The 13,839-nt window shown below is 60.2% G+C and overlaps 1 protein-coding gene across 5 annotated transcripts; it reads left to right on the top strand.

Annotated features, from left to right (window-relative positions):
- Positions 1-1,260: 1,260 nt before the first annotated feature.
- AMPD2 (adenosine monophosphate deaminase 2) lies at positions 1,261-13,352 on the top strand. 5 transcript variants are annotated; one of them, XM_060090222.1, is made up of 18 exons: positions 1,746-1,830; positions 6,736-6,866; positions 7,084-7,214; positions 7,797-7,865; positions 7,955-8,066; positions 8,325-8,511; positions 8,744-8,885; positions 8,998-9,087; positions 9,342-9,471; positions 9,638-9,832; positions 9,921-10,052; positions 10,262-10,425; positions 10,661-10,787; positions 10,877-11,040; positions 11,333-11,453; positions 11,709-11,882; positions 12,065-12,175; positions 12,291-13,352. In XM_060090222.1, exons 1-18 carry the CDS (start codon positions 1,821-1,823, stop codon positions 12,498-12,500), a joined length of 2,400 nt encoding a protein of 799 aa, XP_059946205.1. In that variant the 5' UTR covers positions 1,746-1,820; the 3' UTR covers positions 12,501-13,352. The 5 variants fall into 5 exon arrangements, with proteins under 5 accessions (XP_059946203.1, XP_059946205.1, XP_059946206.1 ...); XM_060090223.1 differs by lacking the exon at positions 6,736-6,866 and adding an exon at positions 6,524-6,587 and having other exon boundaries at positions 1,769-1,830; XM_060090221.1 differs by lacking the exon at positions 1,746-1,830 and adding an exon at positions 2,668-2,824.
- Positions 13,353-13,839: the final 487 nt, after the last annotated feature.

Genomic DNA, 13,839 nt, shown 5'->3' on the forward strand with positions numbered 1-13,839 from the left:
AGCGCTTTTTAGAAGAACAATTTCCTGGAAGTGGAATTACTGGATCAGATAATATGAACCTTTTTAAGACTTTTGAGTAGATGTTGCCAAATGGCTTTCAGGAAGGTTATATCAATGTTTTTTACGACCACCAGTAGGATATGTGTGTCCCATCTCACTAACTACCCCCTTGCCTGCTTTAGGATTTTCTTTTCCTTTAATCTTTGCTAATTTGATGGGTAAACATGGTATTTCCTTGTTCTCTTTTTAGTTTTATTGATTCTTTGTGAGGTGAACTTCCCCCACCCCCATGTTTACGGAGGCCATGTTTTTTTTAGTTTGTCCAGGGTGAAGAGCAGTAAGTAGGCAGGGATCAATGGAGGCAACACCAGGTGCAGGTAGAGAATAGGGTTCAGGGTCCACAATCCAGTCTGGGTAGGAGGGGAGGAGGCAGAGTTCGGGAAGGAATTTGGTTGAGGTGGTGAGAACTGGGAAGAGCTGGGCAAACAGCATTAGTACAACTGGGTGTGGGGGCAAAGGGCTCCCACAAGGTGGAGACACAGGAACAGACTAATAGCTGCTAATACGTTTAATTATGTGCAGTGACGTTATAGGGCCTTTCTCCCACAGGTTTCCTTTAAGTAGGATTCTCTGCCACTTGGGAGTGGGGGTTCTGGTTGTGTGGGGTATCTGCAGTCCCCAAAATAGCCCAGCACTCCTTTATAGACTGCAAGGTGAATCAACCTCTGAGAGTGTAAACAGGGGACCAAGGCCAAAGCACAGCAATGATATTACGGAACATTAACTGAGTAGTAACTACAAGCCAGGCACTTAACTTATATTAGTTCATTTATCCTAACAACTACCATATAAAGTGGGGTCTCTTACACTCATTTTATAGAGGAAATAGAAGCACAGAGAAGTTAACATTCCCAGTGGCAGTCAGGAAGTAGGTGGAGTCTGGAATTGAACCACACTGGCTACAGAGCCTAAGCTCTTGACCAACAAATACAGAAATAAATGTGGGAAGGGGAGTCAGAATTGCAGGACACACCTTGCCTAGCTACGCCTGCCGGGAAGGACTTCTGCTAAAAGAGAACCCTGGCACAATAATAATAGCTATCTTTTATTGGGCACTGACTTTGTGCCAGGTATCATGCAAAGGTGCTTAACGTTTCATCCTAACAATAACCCCTTTGAGTGAGGTACTGCGATTACCCCATCTCGCTTTACTGGTGAGGAAGCTGAAGCACAGTACTTGCCCAAGACACTGCGGGGCGGATGCTGAGTGGCGGCTGCCCACGTGGCGCCGGGAAGAGGAAAAATGGCGGGGGCGGGGCCGGGGCCGGGGCCGGCTTGGCGGGGGAGGGCCCGAGCAGGGGCGGGGCCAAGGACTTGGCTGGGCCTGGGGCTGCGGAGAAGCGCGCCGGCGCTGGCGAGGTTTCAGTGGGGTTGCACCTGTTGCGTGACTCCCCCACAGTCCAGCTACCCGAGTCCGACCCGAATACCCAGAAAGTGTGGAGAGAAGCCCAGACGAATTCCGGGTCCCGCTCTCTGGGGAGCACGTGGCCTGCCCGCCTCTGGAGTGCGGGGCTGGGGGTCGGGACGCCGGGGTCTACAAGGCCAGTGCAGCGGCCCAGGTCGGCGGGGGTCCGCCTCCCTACAGCCAGCAATTTTGAAAGACTGTCTTACTTCTCCCATATCAGTGTCAGGGCAGGGGCCCTTGGAGCGACTTGCCGGGGTCTGGATCCCAGTCCTTCTCCCGTCCCTCGCGACCGGGCTTCCCGGCTTTGCAGACCCTGGAGAGCAGACTTCCCGGTACCCCTCAGGGCTCGGGCAGCATGGCCTCAGGTGAGTGTGTGTGCATGTGAAGGAGGGCAGGGTCTCTGGGACAGAGAAGTGCAGTGTCCAGGGTGACAAGAGGGTGGGCACAGCCTGCAGACCTACGGGAGGCAGACAGCTCCTCCCGGGGAGCGCCTGGAGAGCAGAGCCTGAGTGTGGAAAGACAGAAGGAAAAGTCAGAAGCCGCTGGGGTCTCTTTCCCAGACCCCAGAGAAGCCCCTGACTCCTGGCCTCCCTGCCTTCCTAGAGGGTAGCTTCTGTGGACAGTGGAATTTTCCCAAGACAGGCTCCTCCCTACTGGGCTGGGATTCTCAGTTCTACCCTATCCTTCCCGAGCTGGGCTACCCCTGGGGCCGGGGGTCAGACGAGGAAAAAAGGGGACTCTGCCCCAGAGGGGCTGGATTTTCATGGAATCCGCTGGCCTTGAGAGGAAAGTGTTCTGAGTTTGGGGGTGCTTGCACTGGATCTCTCTCTATTACTATTTGTTTTCTCCCTGGCTGGCTGGACCAGTTAGCCTGGACTTTGACTCTTTTGCTCCAGAGCCCTGGCAAGGGGCAAGGGGCAAGGGGCTCCTGAGGGCTTCGTGGAGTGCTGGGGCTGGCCCTTCTCCATCTTGTTTCCTCACTTCCACCCCCCAGGGGAAGTGAGGAAACAAGTGACACGACCATCCGTGTAACTCCGGGGACTGAGGAGAGGAAGGGAGGGTTAAAGGGGCAGGGATGGAGGCCCCCCTCCTGAGGTTGCCTAGACAACATCAGAAATCATGGACAGGGCCTCTTCCGCCTGCGGGGCCTCTGCTTCCTGCATCAGTCACTCCCGCTGGGGGCGGGGCAGAGGAAGGGGTTGGATGTGGCAGAGCCAGGCCCAGCTGGTGCGGCTCAGACTCCCCCCGCCGTCTCTGCGGCCGGAGCCATGGCATCCTATTCATCTGGCTCCGGCAAATCCAAGGCCAAATATCCCTTTAAGAAGCGGGCCAGCCTGCAGGCTTCCTCTGCAGTACCAGGTGAGCGTGTGCTTCCTGGCCTCAGGCTGGCTCTGCCCCTACGTCTCGCCCAGGCCACTGGTCCCCTCAGGAGGGGGGCTTCTCCTGCACCTTCTCTGCAGTGGTGCCCCTTGTCCCTTTCCCAGGGACAGCTGGCTTGGGAGGTGGTGTGGGGGGGAGGTGGGGGGGAGGGTGACAGGGTTCTGTGTCGGGGATGCTGTCCTCTGTAACGAGGAGTGGGCGTGGGTGTGGGTGCAGCAAGAGTGTATTTGCACACGTGTCAGCGTGTGGATGTGCTAAGACTGTTTGCATGTGGAGTGTGTGTGAATGGAGTGGGGGGTGTGTGGGACTGACTAGTTTGCAGACTGGCCACACAGCTGGTGGCTGTGCCTTTACCAGGCAGGCTCAGGCTGTCCTCTTGCAGTTAGTTACTCTTTCTAGGATCCTAGATCTTGAACCCCCTTACTGGGGGTCTGATGTTAAGGCATACTTATTGCCGCCGGGCATCCAGGATCTAGGGGCTCAACTGTATCTATTGTTTGCAGTTTGTTCATTCCTGATCTGTCTTGTGAGCTTCCTCAGAAGTATGGGGTGCCCTTGGGTTGGGCCCGTGCGGGGGCTCAGGCTGGGGCCGCTGCCGGCCTGCGTGTGCTCCTGCACCCTTTGGTTCAGCTCCCACTCCTGTAGGCATCTCTGCACCGTTTGGATCTGGCAGTGTGGTGCAGCTGTGCCCATCGCCCTGAGGGCTCGGCTGCCTGGGTCGGTGCTTGCTGAGGGATAGCTACCTGCCGTCTGCTGCTCCCAGGCCTGTGGCTAAGGGAAGACCACCCCCACTTTGGTGACCAGGTCAAGCCAGTGCCCCCACCCCCGGAGCACCTGTCTGTACCTGTAGCCTGATTTTGCTTATGCCTACCTCCCGGTTTTCTTATGCTACTGAAGATGCTGGCCTGAGTTCTGTATTGGCCTGAGGGTCTGTGTTCTTTGTGCCCAGGTCTGTGCCTCCAGAGGGTGTGTCCCCTGAGGCTAGATCTGTATACCTTGGGATGGTCACATGGTGGGGGCATCTGATTCTTGGGGGTCAAAGCCTTGGGTACCTCTCTTCCTGCCGAGGCAGTCTGGTCAAGTGGGTAGACAGGTTGGCAAGAATCTTGGAGTTAGTGGGAATGGCTGGGGAGTAGCCCCCTCTGGCTTTTGACCACCCCTCCCCACGCCGTGTGGGTGTGGGTGTGGGTGTGGGTGTGGTGCTGTGGCACAGACCCTGGGAGAAGGGACCAGCAGGCAGCTGGGTCTTCTAGACCTGGCCTCAGGAAGTGTGGAGGTTATTGCCTGTCTGTCACCTCTAGTGAACCCTGGCAGTCCTGTGTGGTGGCTTGGCAGGCTGGGGGGATGGCTCTGCGTGCCAGAACCTGTCCTGGTCACCCCAGCATTTCTGTGGAGACCCTGGGTCACCCTGCTAGGAGAGGTGGTTGAGATTAGGGCCTTTGACTCAGTTCTGCTGACCCGATACACACCAGCCCTGGATGTCTGTGGTCAGCCTCTCTGGAGGGGGTTAGAAGTGAGGAGGAGCCGTGTAGGGTCAGGGTTCTTGGGGGAAGCAAGGGCCTTAGGCTTTGTCTTAACACTCTGAGGGCAGAGCTGGTGCCCATCTTCCTTCCTCTTTCTGCTCTGCCCTCTTCCAAGTAAGAGACAGTGTTCCCACCCTGCCAATTCTGTTCTCTTCACACCCTCACTGCTCATTGCCTTGGCCTACGCTGAGCCCAGAAGCACCCCCCCCACACCCCCAGTGGGTGGGACTGCATGTGGGGAGTGTTTGGAGGGTCCCAGGAGTTCATAATCACAGATGATGGTACGTTCCAGAACACTTGCAGAGCCGTATCTCTGTGCGCCTTATAGCAGCTGTGGCTAGGCAGGGTAGGACCCCTTATCACCCCATTATAGGCAGACTTGAAGCCTCCGGAAGGTAGAGACTTGCCAGTAATTGGGAACAGAGTCAGACTCAAGTCCTCCAAATTCTAGTCCCACTTCTGAACCTCTTCTCCTGGGCAGTCTGTCCCCGACGATAGGCTTGGACAGGGGCTGGAGGTCTAGGGGGCCATGAACCAGTCCCCTGGGCAACAGGGAAGCTCCGTAACTGGTCCTTTCCTGGACTGAGCCTCTACCCTGGCTGCCAGCCAGTTCCTGTCCCCAGCAGGGGCCCTGTCTCTCCCAAGAGACCCTGTAGTCAGGGGCCCAGAGGGCAGTGGTGAGCAAAACAAGGCCATTGGGCAGAGGAAGCTGGCCTGGGGCTGTTGGGTATGGAGGTGAGGAGGGCTGCTCGTCCCCTCCTACTCTTTGGCTAGCCAGGCCCTACACACTATCCCCTAGGGTACTGCATTTTAAGGAGGCTTGTCCCTTCCCTGCCAGCCTGCCCTGCCCATATCGGCCTGCCCTGCCTCCTCCCCCTTGGGGGCCCCACTTTGGGCTGGGCCCTGGCACTGTAGAGGTTAAGGGCCTGTTCAGTTTGGGGGTTCCTCTTATCTCCCAACCTGATACTCCTTCCCTTGATTTCTTTACTCCCCTGAGCTTCCCCAGCCCCCTGCTTGCCGTCATCCCAGGGTCTCCCCTGCATGCAGCTGCACTTGGTACAGCCCGTGCCGGCCCCTGAGCTGTCCTGGGGGACTGGCTGCAGCTCCACTCAGCAAACAGGCGGGCAAGGGGCACAGGGCTGCTGGCCGGCGCTGCCTGACTGCAGGTAGGGCCCAGGCAGGCACCAGGGCGAGGGGGGGGGCTAGGTCCTGGATCTGGGGCAGGCACCCCCTCTTCTTTTTGTCCAGCCTTAGGACAGGACTCTGGGGTATTGGGAAGTGGGCCCAGAGACTTCAAGGCATGCTGCCTGGTAGAGCCTCTAGTCCATCCTGAGCCACAGTGGAGAGGGAAAAGGAGGGTGCTGGAGGGGAGTACCCCCAACGGCTGACTGGGAGAGCTTCCTGCTGGGAGGGTGGGGCTGGGGAGCCCAGGGAGGGTCCTCTGGGGTGGGCTGGGAGCTCAGGCAGCTTCTCTAGACTATCAGCTTCAAGGCTTTTAGTGCCAGCCTCCTGTTGGAAGCTGAGGAATTCTTCCTTCCGTGGAGAGAGACTCTGGCTTATGATACTCCCTTCCCGAGGGCCTCCGGCCCAGATCCTGGGGCCTCTGAGTGGCGCAGACTGTTTGTGGCAGCTCCCTTTGGAGGGGCAGCCAGCAGTGGGAGGGGCAGCCTGGGGCCAGGCCACAGCTTGGCAGCCCTGGGGTCCTGGGGGAGAGGGCAGGTCTCCAGGGAGGAGGTAGGGTTCCTGCTGCCAACCAGGTCCTCCACTTCCTCTCTTCCTCTTCCCTTGAAGGCTGGTCCCCAGGTCAGAGCTGAGTGGCAACTGTGGCTTCCCCAGGCTTTGTAGGTCTAGGGTATCAGGCGCAGACCCTGGCCCTTGAGAGGGGGATCTGCTGGTCCAGAGGCAGGTCTGATCCTGGGCTGTCTGCCCTGGAAGCTGTGCACTTGGCATCGCTGGTGTGGCCTTAATGAGCGCCTGGAGTGGGGGGGGGGAGTGTGTGTGTGTGTGTGTGTGTGTATGTGTGTGTGTACATGGACACGTGGGTGCCTGCCTGTAGCAGGTACTCACATGGAGGTTCTCTCATGGCCTGATGGGGTGGCCCCTAGTCCAGGATTCAGATTTTTATTCCTGGGGTGAATGAATCCACTTGTTCTAGGGGCAGACTCGTGGCCCCACGCATGAGCCTGGAATGGGTGAGGGGTCCCCATGCCAGACTGCAGGTGAGGTCCACATGCGGGCTCACTCCTCAGCCTCTTAGGGGTGACTGGCCTCTCTCCGGGGCTGGCCTGGGGCAGGCAGGGGCCCAGGGCTTCCAGTGCACCCAGGCCCTGCCCTTCACCCTTTGACCCTGCATCACTGTCTCCACAGAGGCTCGGGGTGGGCTGGGGGCCCCTCCGCTGCAGTCTGCCCGATCCCTGCCAGGCCCTGCCCCCTGCCTCAAGCACTTCCCGCTCGACCTGCGCACGTCTATGGATGGCAAATGCAAGGAGATCGCCGAGGTATCGCCTGACACTGCACCCTGTGTCCCCCCATCACTGCTGCCACGCCTAGTCTTTGTTCCCCTCACCCCTCCTCCACCTCACCTGTCCCTTTACTTCACGCTTGGCTGTGCCCTGATCCCCTAGCCTGTACCAGGTACCCCCAGCTCCTGTGCCCTCACCCCATCCCCAGACCTTGATGGCTAGGCCACACTGACCCTTCCTTCCCTCCCACCAGGAGCTGTTCAGCCGCTCCCTGGCTGAGAGTGAGCTCCGTAGCGCCCCGTACGAGTTCCCGGAGGAGAGCCCCATTGAGCAGCTGGAGGAGCGGCGGCAGCGCCTGGAGCGGCAGATCAGCCAGGATGTCAAGTAAGCCCCCAGGTTCAGAGCCAGACAGGCCACCTCAAGGGGCAAGCCATGGGGTGAGGGGCACAGCCAGGCGGCCATGGGGTGGGGGGCACAGCCAGGCGGCCATGGGGTGAGGGGCACAGCCAGGCGGCCATGGGGTGGAGGGCACAGCCAGGCGGCTATGGGGTGGGGGGCACAGGAAGCGTGGGGTTGTGGGGAGGGACACAGGACAGTTTGCCCAGCATCCCTCTGTCTCCATCCGGACGCTTTCAGAGCCCCATCTCTCTTCTCTTCCAACCAGTCCTCCCTCTGGGGCCCCCTGGGGAGGCGGCACAGAGCAGTGGTGTGAAGCATAGGCTTTGGAGTCAGGCTGCTGGGTTCTGGTTCTGTCTTCTACCCAACAGCGTGGCCTGGAACACGGTGCTTAACTTCTGGGTGTGCTTTCTCATCTCTGATGTGGGGCAAGAGCAGCACCCACGGCATAGGGTTCTACATCCCTGTGAGGACCACAAGTGACACCACATGCACGGCACCTAGTACAGTGCAGGGACCTGGGAGCAAGGGCCTCATCAGCTGCCTGACCTCTCACTCCCTCACCTCTAGGCTGGAGCCGGACATCCTGCTTCGGGCCAAGCAAGATTTCCTGAAAACAGACAGTGACTCGGACCTCCAGTGAGGAGGGCAGAGGGGTGCGGTGGATGCAGGGCTGGGGCCTGTCCCACTGCTGTCTCTAGCCCCTCCCTCGTACCCTCCACTTGTAGGCTCTACAAGGAGCAGCATGAGGGGCAGGGCGACCGGGGCCTGTGGGAGCGAGATGTGGTGCTGGAGCGGGAATTTCAGCGGGTCACCATCTCTGGGGAGGAGAAGTGTGGGGTGAGTGTCCCCGTCCCCTGGATCCTGCTGGGCTCCCTGAGTCTGGGCAGCTGCGGGTAGAGGCTAGAGAGGAGGGTGTTTATCTTTCTTTAAGCTGGAGGGGCAGAGAGTCTGGCTGGAAGCTAGTTGCTGTGCTGAGAGCAGAATGGTCTGAGAGTTTCTGGGGTCAAGGCCCAGGGAAGAGGTGAGGGTGAGCCGGGTCTGGGTCTGGGTCTGGGACTGGGACCAAGGAGAGTGATTCCGTGTCCCCATCTCCAGGTGCCATTCACAGACCTGCTGGACGCAGCCAAGAGCGTGGTGCGGGCACTCTTCATCCGGGAGAAGTACATGGCCCTGTCGCTGCAGAGCTTCTGCCCCACCACCCGCCGGTACCTGCAGCAGCTGGCCGAGAAGCCCCTGGAGACACGGACCTATGAGCAGGGCCCGGACACCCCTGTGTCCGCTGGTGGGACCCCCCATCCCTGTCCTACTCCAAGTGCCCTGGTATCCCAGGCTCCCTGAGCTTGGTGCCCAAGAACCTCAGCGTGCCTGCTTCTTCCCACACCCGAGTTCATTCCAGCCTCTTGGCATGCAGGGGCGGAGGCAGGGGCAGGAGCTGTCCTGCTGGGGCTTCTGGGTTAGGCAGTGGGTGGCCTGGAAGAGGCCTGGCCCTGACTCCACCCTTCTTACCCCTGCAGATGCCCCAGTGCACCCCCCTGCGCTGGAGCAGCACCCGTATGAGCACTGTGAACCAAGCACCATGCCGGGGGACCTGGGCTTGGGCCTGCGCATGGTGCAGGGTGTGGTTCACGTCTACACCCGCAGGGAACCCGATGAGCAGTAAGAGGGGCGTGGGGCATGCTGGGGGGGAAGCCGTGGCGGGCTGCATCGGCTCGGGAGGGCCCACAGGGCCTGGCTTGCTCTCCTCACTCAAGCTCCCCCTACACACCAGCTGCTCAGAGGTGGAGCTGCCGTACCCCGACCTGCAGGAATTTGTGGCAGATGTCAATGTGCTGATGGCTCTGATTATCAACGGCCCCATGTGAGTCTGTGCCCGTCCCAGACACTCGGCTCCCCTCCCAGCCCGGATTCTTCCAGCCCCAGCCCTGCCCCAGACACCTGTCACCCAGTCTCCCACCCTTTCAGTCACTGAGTCCTAGATTTTCCCGTCATCTCCTGCCCCCTTGGCAGCCTCAGGTCTGCACCTTCCTGCTTCCTCCCTCTGCTCTGCCACCCAGGCCCTCCCAGGTGCTTCCTTGCGGGCCTGAGCCCTTGCCTGCTTCTCCTTCTGCCCAGAAAGTCATTCTGTTACCGTCGGCTGCAGTACCTGAGCTCTAAGTTCCAGATGCACGTGCTGCTCAACGAGATGAAGGAGCTGGCCGCCCAGAAGAAGGTGCCACACCGAGATTTCTACAACATCCGCAAGGTGGGCCCTCACCCCCAAGCCTGACCCTGCACCTCTGCCCAGCCTCCCCCTCCAGGGCCTGGGTCCCCACCCAGCATCCAGTTTGAAGAGCCCTCTCCCATCCCACCGCCCAGGCTCCGGACTATCCTGGCCTCCCATGGACCCAGCAGTCCCCGTTCCCCCCCAGGTGGACACGCACATCCATGCCTCGTCCTGCATGAACCAGAAGCATTTGCTGCGCTTCATCAAACGGGCGATGAAGCGGCACCTGGAGGAGATCGTGCACATGGAGCAGGGTCGCGAGCAGACGCTGCGGGAGGTCTTCGAGAGCATGAACCTCACTGCCTACGACCTGAGTGTGGACACGCTCGATGTGCATGCGGTCCGTCCCAGTGGTAGAGGGGCTGAGGGGCTGGGCCAGTGTGCGGGCCAGGGGTCAGGGGTGACTTGGGCCTGCCCTTCTCCCCCAGGACAGGAACACCTTCCATCGCTTTGACAAGTTCAATGCCAAATATAACCCTATTGGGGAGTCTGTCCTCCGAGAGATCTTCATCAAGACCGACAACAGGGTTTCTGGGAAGTACTTTGCTCACATCATCAAGGTAGGGAGGAGCGGCTGCCGGGGCCCACGTACAGGGAGGGGCAGCATGGGCCTGGGGCAGCCCTCCCTGACTGGGTAGCTGGGGGCTTGCATAGCTGGGTGGGGAGGGTGGGTGAGAGGCATGAAGGGTTCTGACTGAGCACACCTGGTGGGCACGAAGACAGGGACGGGTGAGAAGCCTGAGGGTGACAGTTGCCTCGCACGTCCCAGGAGGTGATGTCGGACCTGGAGGAGAGCAAATACCAGAACGCGGAGCTGAGGCTCTCCATTTACGGGCGCTCAAGGGACGAGTGGGACAAGCTGGCGCGCTGGGCCGTCATGCACCGTGTACACTCTCCCAACGTGCGCTGGCTCGTGCAGGTGCCCCGCCTCTTGTGAGTGTCCCTTGGAGTAGGAGGGAATGTGGGGGCAGAGGTCAAGAGGCCAGGGCCTCCTCCCGCCTTCCTGGGATGGCTGGCTCTCCCCTGTCCCAGCCGAGCCCTCGGAACAGGAGGGACTCCCTGGTCCACTCACGGTCTGTCCCGCCCGGCCCACCCAATATGGCTCAAAAGTGCTTCTGTGATTCTGCCCTGACCTGCACATACCTGTGTGCACTCGTCTCACCTGCAGTGACGTCTACCGTACCAAGGGCCAGCTGGCCAACTTCCAGGAGATGCTGGAGAACATTTTCCTGCCGTTGTTCGAGGCCACCATCCACCCTGCCAGTCACCCGGAGCTGCATCTCTTCTTGGAGCATGTGAGGGCGTGGCCCAGGGCTGGGTATGGGGGGGACACTGCCTCAGGCCCGGCTGCGGCTCTGGACCTGACCCCAGAGTCCTGTGCCAGGTGGACGGCTTTGACAGCGTGGATGATGAGTCCAAGCCTGAGAACCACATCTTTAACCTGGAGAGCCCCCTCCCTGAGGCTTGGGTGGAGGAGGACAACCCACCGTATGCCTACTACTTGTACTACACCTTCGTCAACATGGCCATGCTGAACCACCTGCGCAGGTGCCTGCCCCTGGGCTCCACTGGTGCCGTGTCTCTGCCTGCCCTGCCGGCTCTCAGCCAGCAGGCCTTACTCTGGGCCTGCCCTGGGCTGGGGCCACCAGATCTCTGACCCACCTCTTGGCCCCAGGCTTAGATCGGATGGGTTCTCTGCCCTCGGGGCCCTGTGGGTCAGCCCTCGCAGCCAAGAGTCTGCCCCTGCCCCCTGGTCCTAGGCCCACAAAGTCACTGGGTGGGGGCTCAGGAGCCCAGGCGAGCCAGGCTTGGGACCCGACGCTGTCTTCATGCCCCCCAGGCAGAGGGGCTTCCACACGTTTGTGCTGAGGCCGCACTGTGGGGAGGCCGGGCCCATCCACCATCTGGTGTCGGCCTTCATGCTGGCTGAGAACATCTCGCATGGGCTGCTTCTGCGCAAGGTCAGGCTCTGCACCCCAGCTTCCCCTCCTCCCAGCCCTTCAAGCCTCTTCAGCAACTGGTCCTCCTCCCCAGCTTGGACCCCAACCTCCACACTGAGGCCCCAACTTGGATTCTGGCTGTAACCGACCCTCTGCAACTCAGGCCCAGCCTGGACTTCCCCCTGTTCCCCACTGTGACCTGTAACCCCCAGGACCAGGTGTCCTCCTCAGCCTGGAGGCCACCTGACAGGCCTGCCCTCCCTGTTGCCTGCCCAGGCCCCGGTCCTGCAGTACCTGTATTACTTGGCCCAGATTGGCATCGCCATGTCCCCGCTCAGCAACAACAGCCTCTTCCTCAGCTACCACCGGAACCCCCTACCTGAGTACCTGTCCCGTGGCCTCATGGTCTCACTGTCCACCGACGATCCCCTGCAGTTCCACTTCACCAAGGTCAGCACACGGCGGCAGCCCGGTGGGCGGGTGTCCTGGGACCCAAAGGCCACCGGGACAGGGCAGGTCTCGGGGCTGGTGCTGCCCTCTGCCGGTGGAGTGCAGCATGCCTCGTGGCAAGTCCATGGGAGGGGCGGGTGGCAGGCCCGGTCCACCCGCCTGAGGGAACCTGGCCTGTGCAGGAGCCACTGATGGAGGAGTACAGCATCGCCACCCAGGTGTGGAAGCTCAGCTCCTGCGACATGTGCGAGCTGGCACGCAACAGTGTGCTCATGAGTGGCTTCTCCCACAAGGTACTGCACCCCCTTGGCATCCCCTCTCCTCCCCTGCTCTGCATTTTGGGAAGGTCCCAGCGTTCCTGGCCCCTCAGAGCTGGCTGCAGCCCTGCCCATTATCCTGCCCCTTCAGGTGAAGAGCCACTGGCTGGGACCCAACTATACCAAGGAGGGCCCCGAGGGCAATGACATCCGCCGCACCAATGTGCCGGACATCCGTGTGGGCTACCGCCATGAGACCCTGTGCCAGGAGCTGGCGCTCATCACGCAGGCCGTGCAGAGCGAGATGCTGGAGACCATCCCGGAGGAGGGGGGCATCACCATGAGCCCGGGGCCTCAGTGAGCCCAGCCCACACAGTGCCCCCGCGTCTTGACACCTTGACCACGTTCTGTCCTCAGACCCCTCCCGCCCTGTTGTGGTCTCTGCATGTGTCTGTTCTTCTTTGTTCTGTCCTGCATGTCTCTACCTGTGTGTGTGCCACCCAGGGAAAATGGTGCCCAGGAGCCGCTTTACCCTTGTCTTGGCTCAGGTGGCACCTGATGGCCCAGGTTTGAGGTCTGCCCTGCTGGTGGACCTGTCCCAGGATCCTCTGAAGTCTGGCTGTCCTGCGGGCATCTGAGTGTCCACAAGAGCCAGGGATGGTTGTGGGGGTCTGGCCCCTCTGGCCCTTGGGGTCCTGGCTTCGGCAAATTTGAGCTTTGGCTGGGGCTTGAGTTTGGGCCTCTGTCTTGCTTATGTGGCTGAGGGGCAGTCAGGTGTGGCCTGTAAACGTGTGTTGTGGGCACGGGCTGCCAGGGATCTGTGGCAGGTAGAATTGGCTGAGTCACAGCCCTGGCTGTCTGGGCTCGGGCCCCGGAGGTGCTGGACCAGCACCTCCGCCAAGTCACGGCCCAGCAGCTTTCACCGTCCTTCCTCTGGTCCATGTGCTCCCCTGGTGTCAGCTTCCTGTGCCTCTGTGGGAGGGGGCAGCTGCCCTGTGCTGTGTCTGGGGCCATTGCAGCTGGAGGCTCCTGGATCTGCCACCAGTCCTGAGGGTAGTATCCCTACTATGGTTCCCAGAGTGTTGACCAGACCTGGATCCCACCTGGTCCCTTGTGTTGTGTTCTGGACCGAGGCCTTTGCTATGAAGTGTGGTGTTTCATACAGTCCCATCTTTCCTAGTGCATGAGAAATAAAGATTATTTAAGTAATGAGGCAGATGGGGTCTCTGTTGGGAGAGGGAGAGCCGTGGTGGATGGTGGCTGAGGTCGGGTCCAGGAACACTGTGGATGGAGATACAGCAAATTCTGAGGGGAGTGACTGGGCTTGACTGAGTGTGTTTATGCATGTGGAAACTGACAAAGGAAGCGGGGTGGGAGGAGAGGCCCACCGGGGACCTGACTGCTGCCCCTAGGCCCTCGTCCAGCCCGCCCCCTCTGAAATGGACACTTGGCCCCAGGTCTCAGGCACGTCTCTGTCACATCAGTTTGGGAAGTAGCATCCCCTTTCCACCTTCTACTTCCTCCTCACTTCCAGCCTCTTAGGACACCCTAGTAGATGTGAGAATGTGAGATTACAAGCAAGCCTGAGGCCAGTGGTTCTGAAACTCTGGGGACATCAGGCCCTTCTGGGGAGCTTGTTTAAAATGCTGTTTCCAGGTCCTACCCTCTGCGATTCTGATTCAGTAGGTGGGAGGCATAGT

The sequence above is a fragment of the Mesoplodon densirostris genome, chromosome 2 (assembly GCF_025265405.1).
Source record: "Mesoplodon densirostris isolate mMesDen1 chromosome 2, mMesDen1 primary haplotype, whole genome shotgun sequence".
Classification (NCBI taxonomy): domain Eukaryota; kingdom Metazoa; phylum Chordata; class Mammalia; order Artiodactyla; family Ziphiidae; genus Mesoplodon; species Mesoplodon densirostris.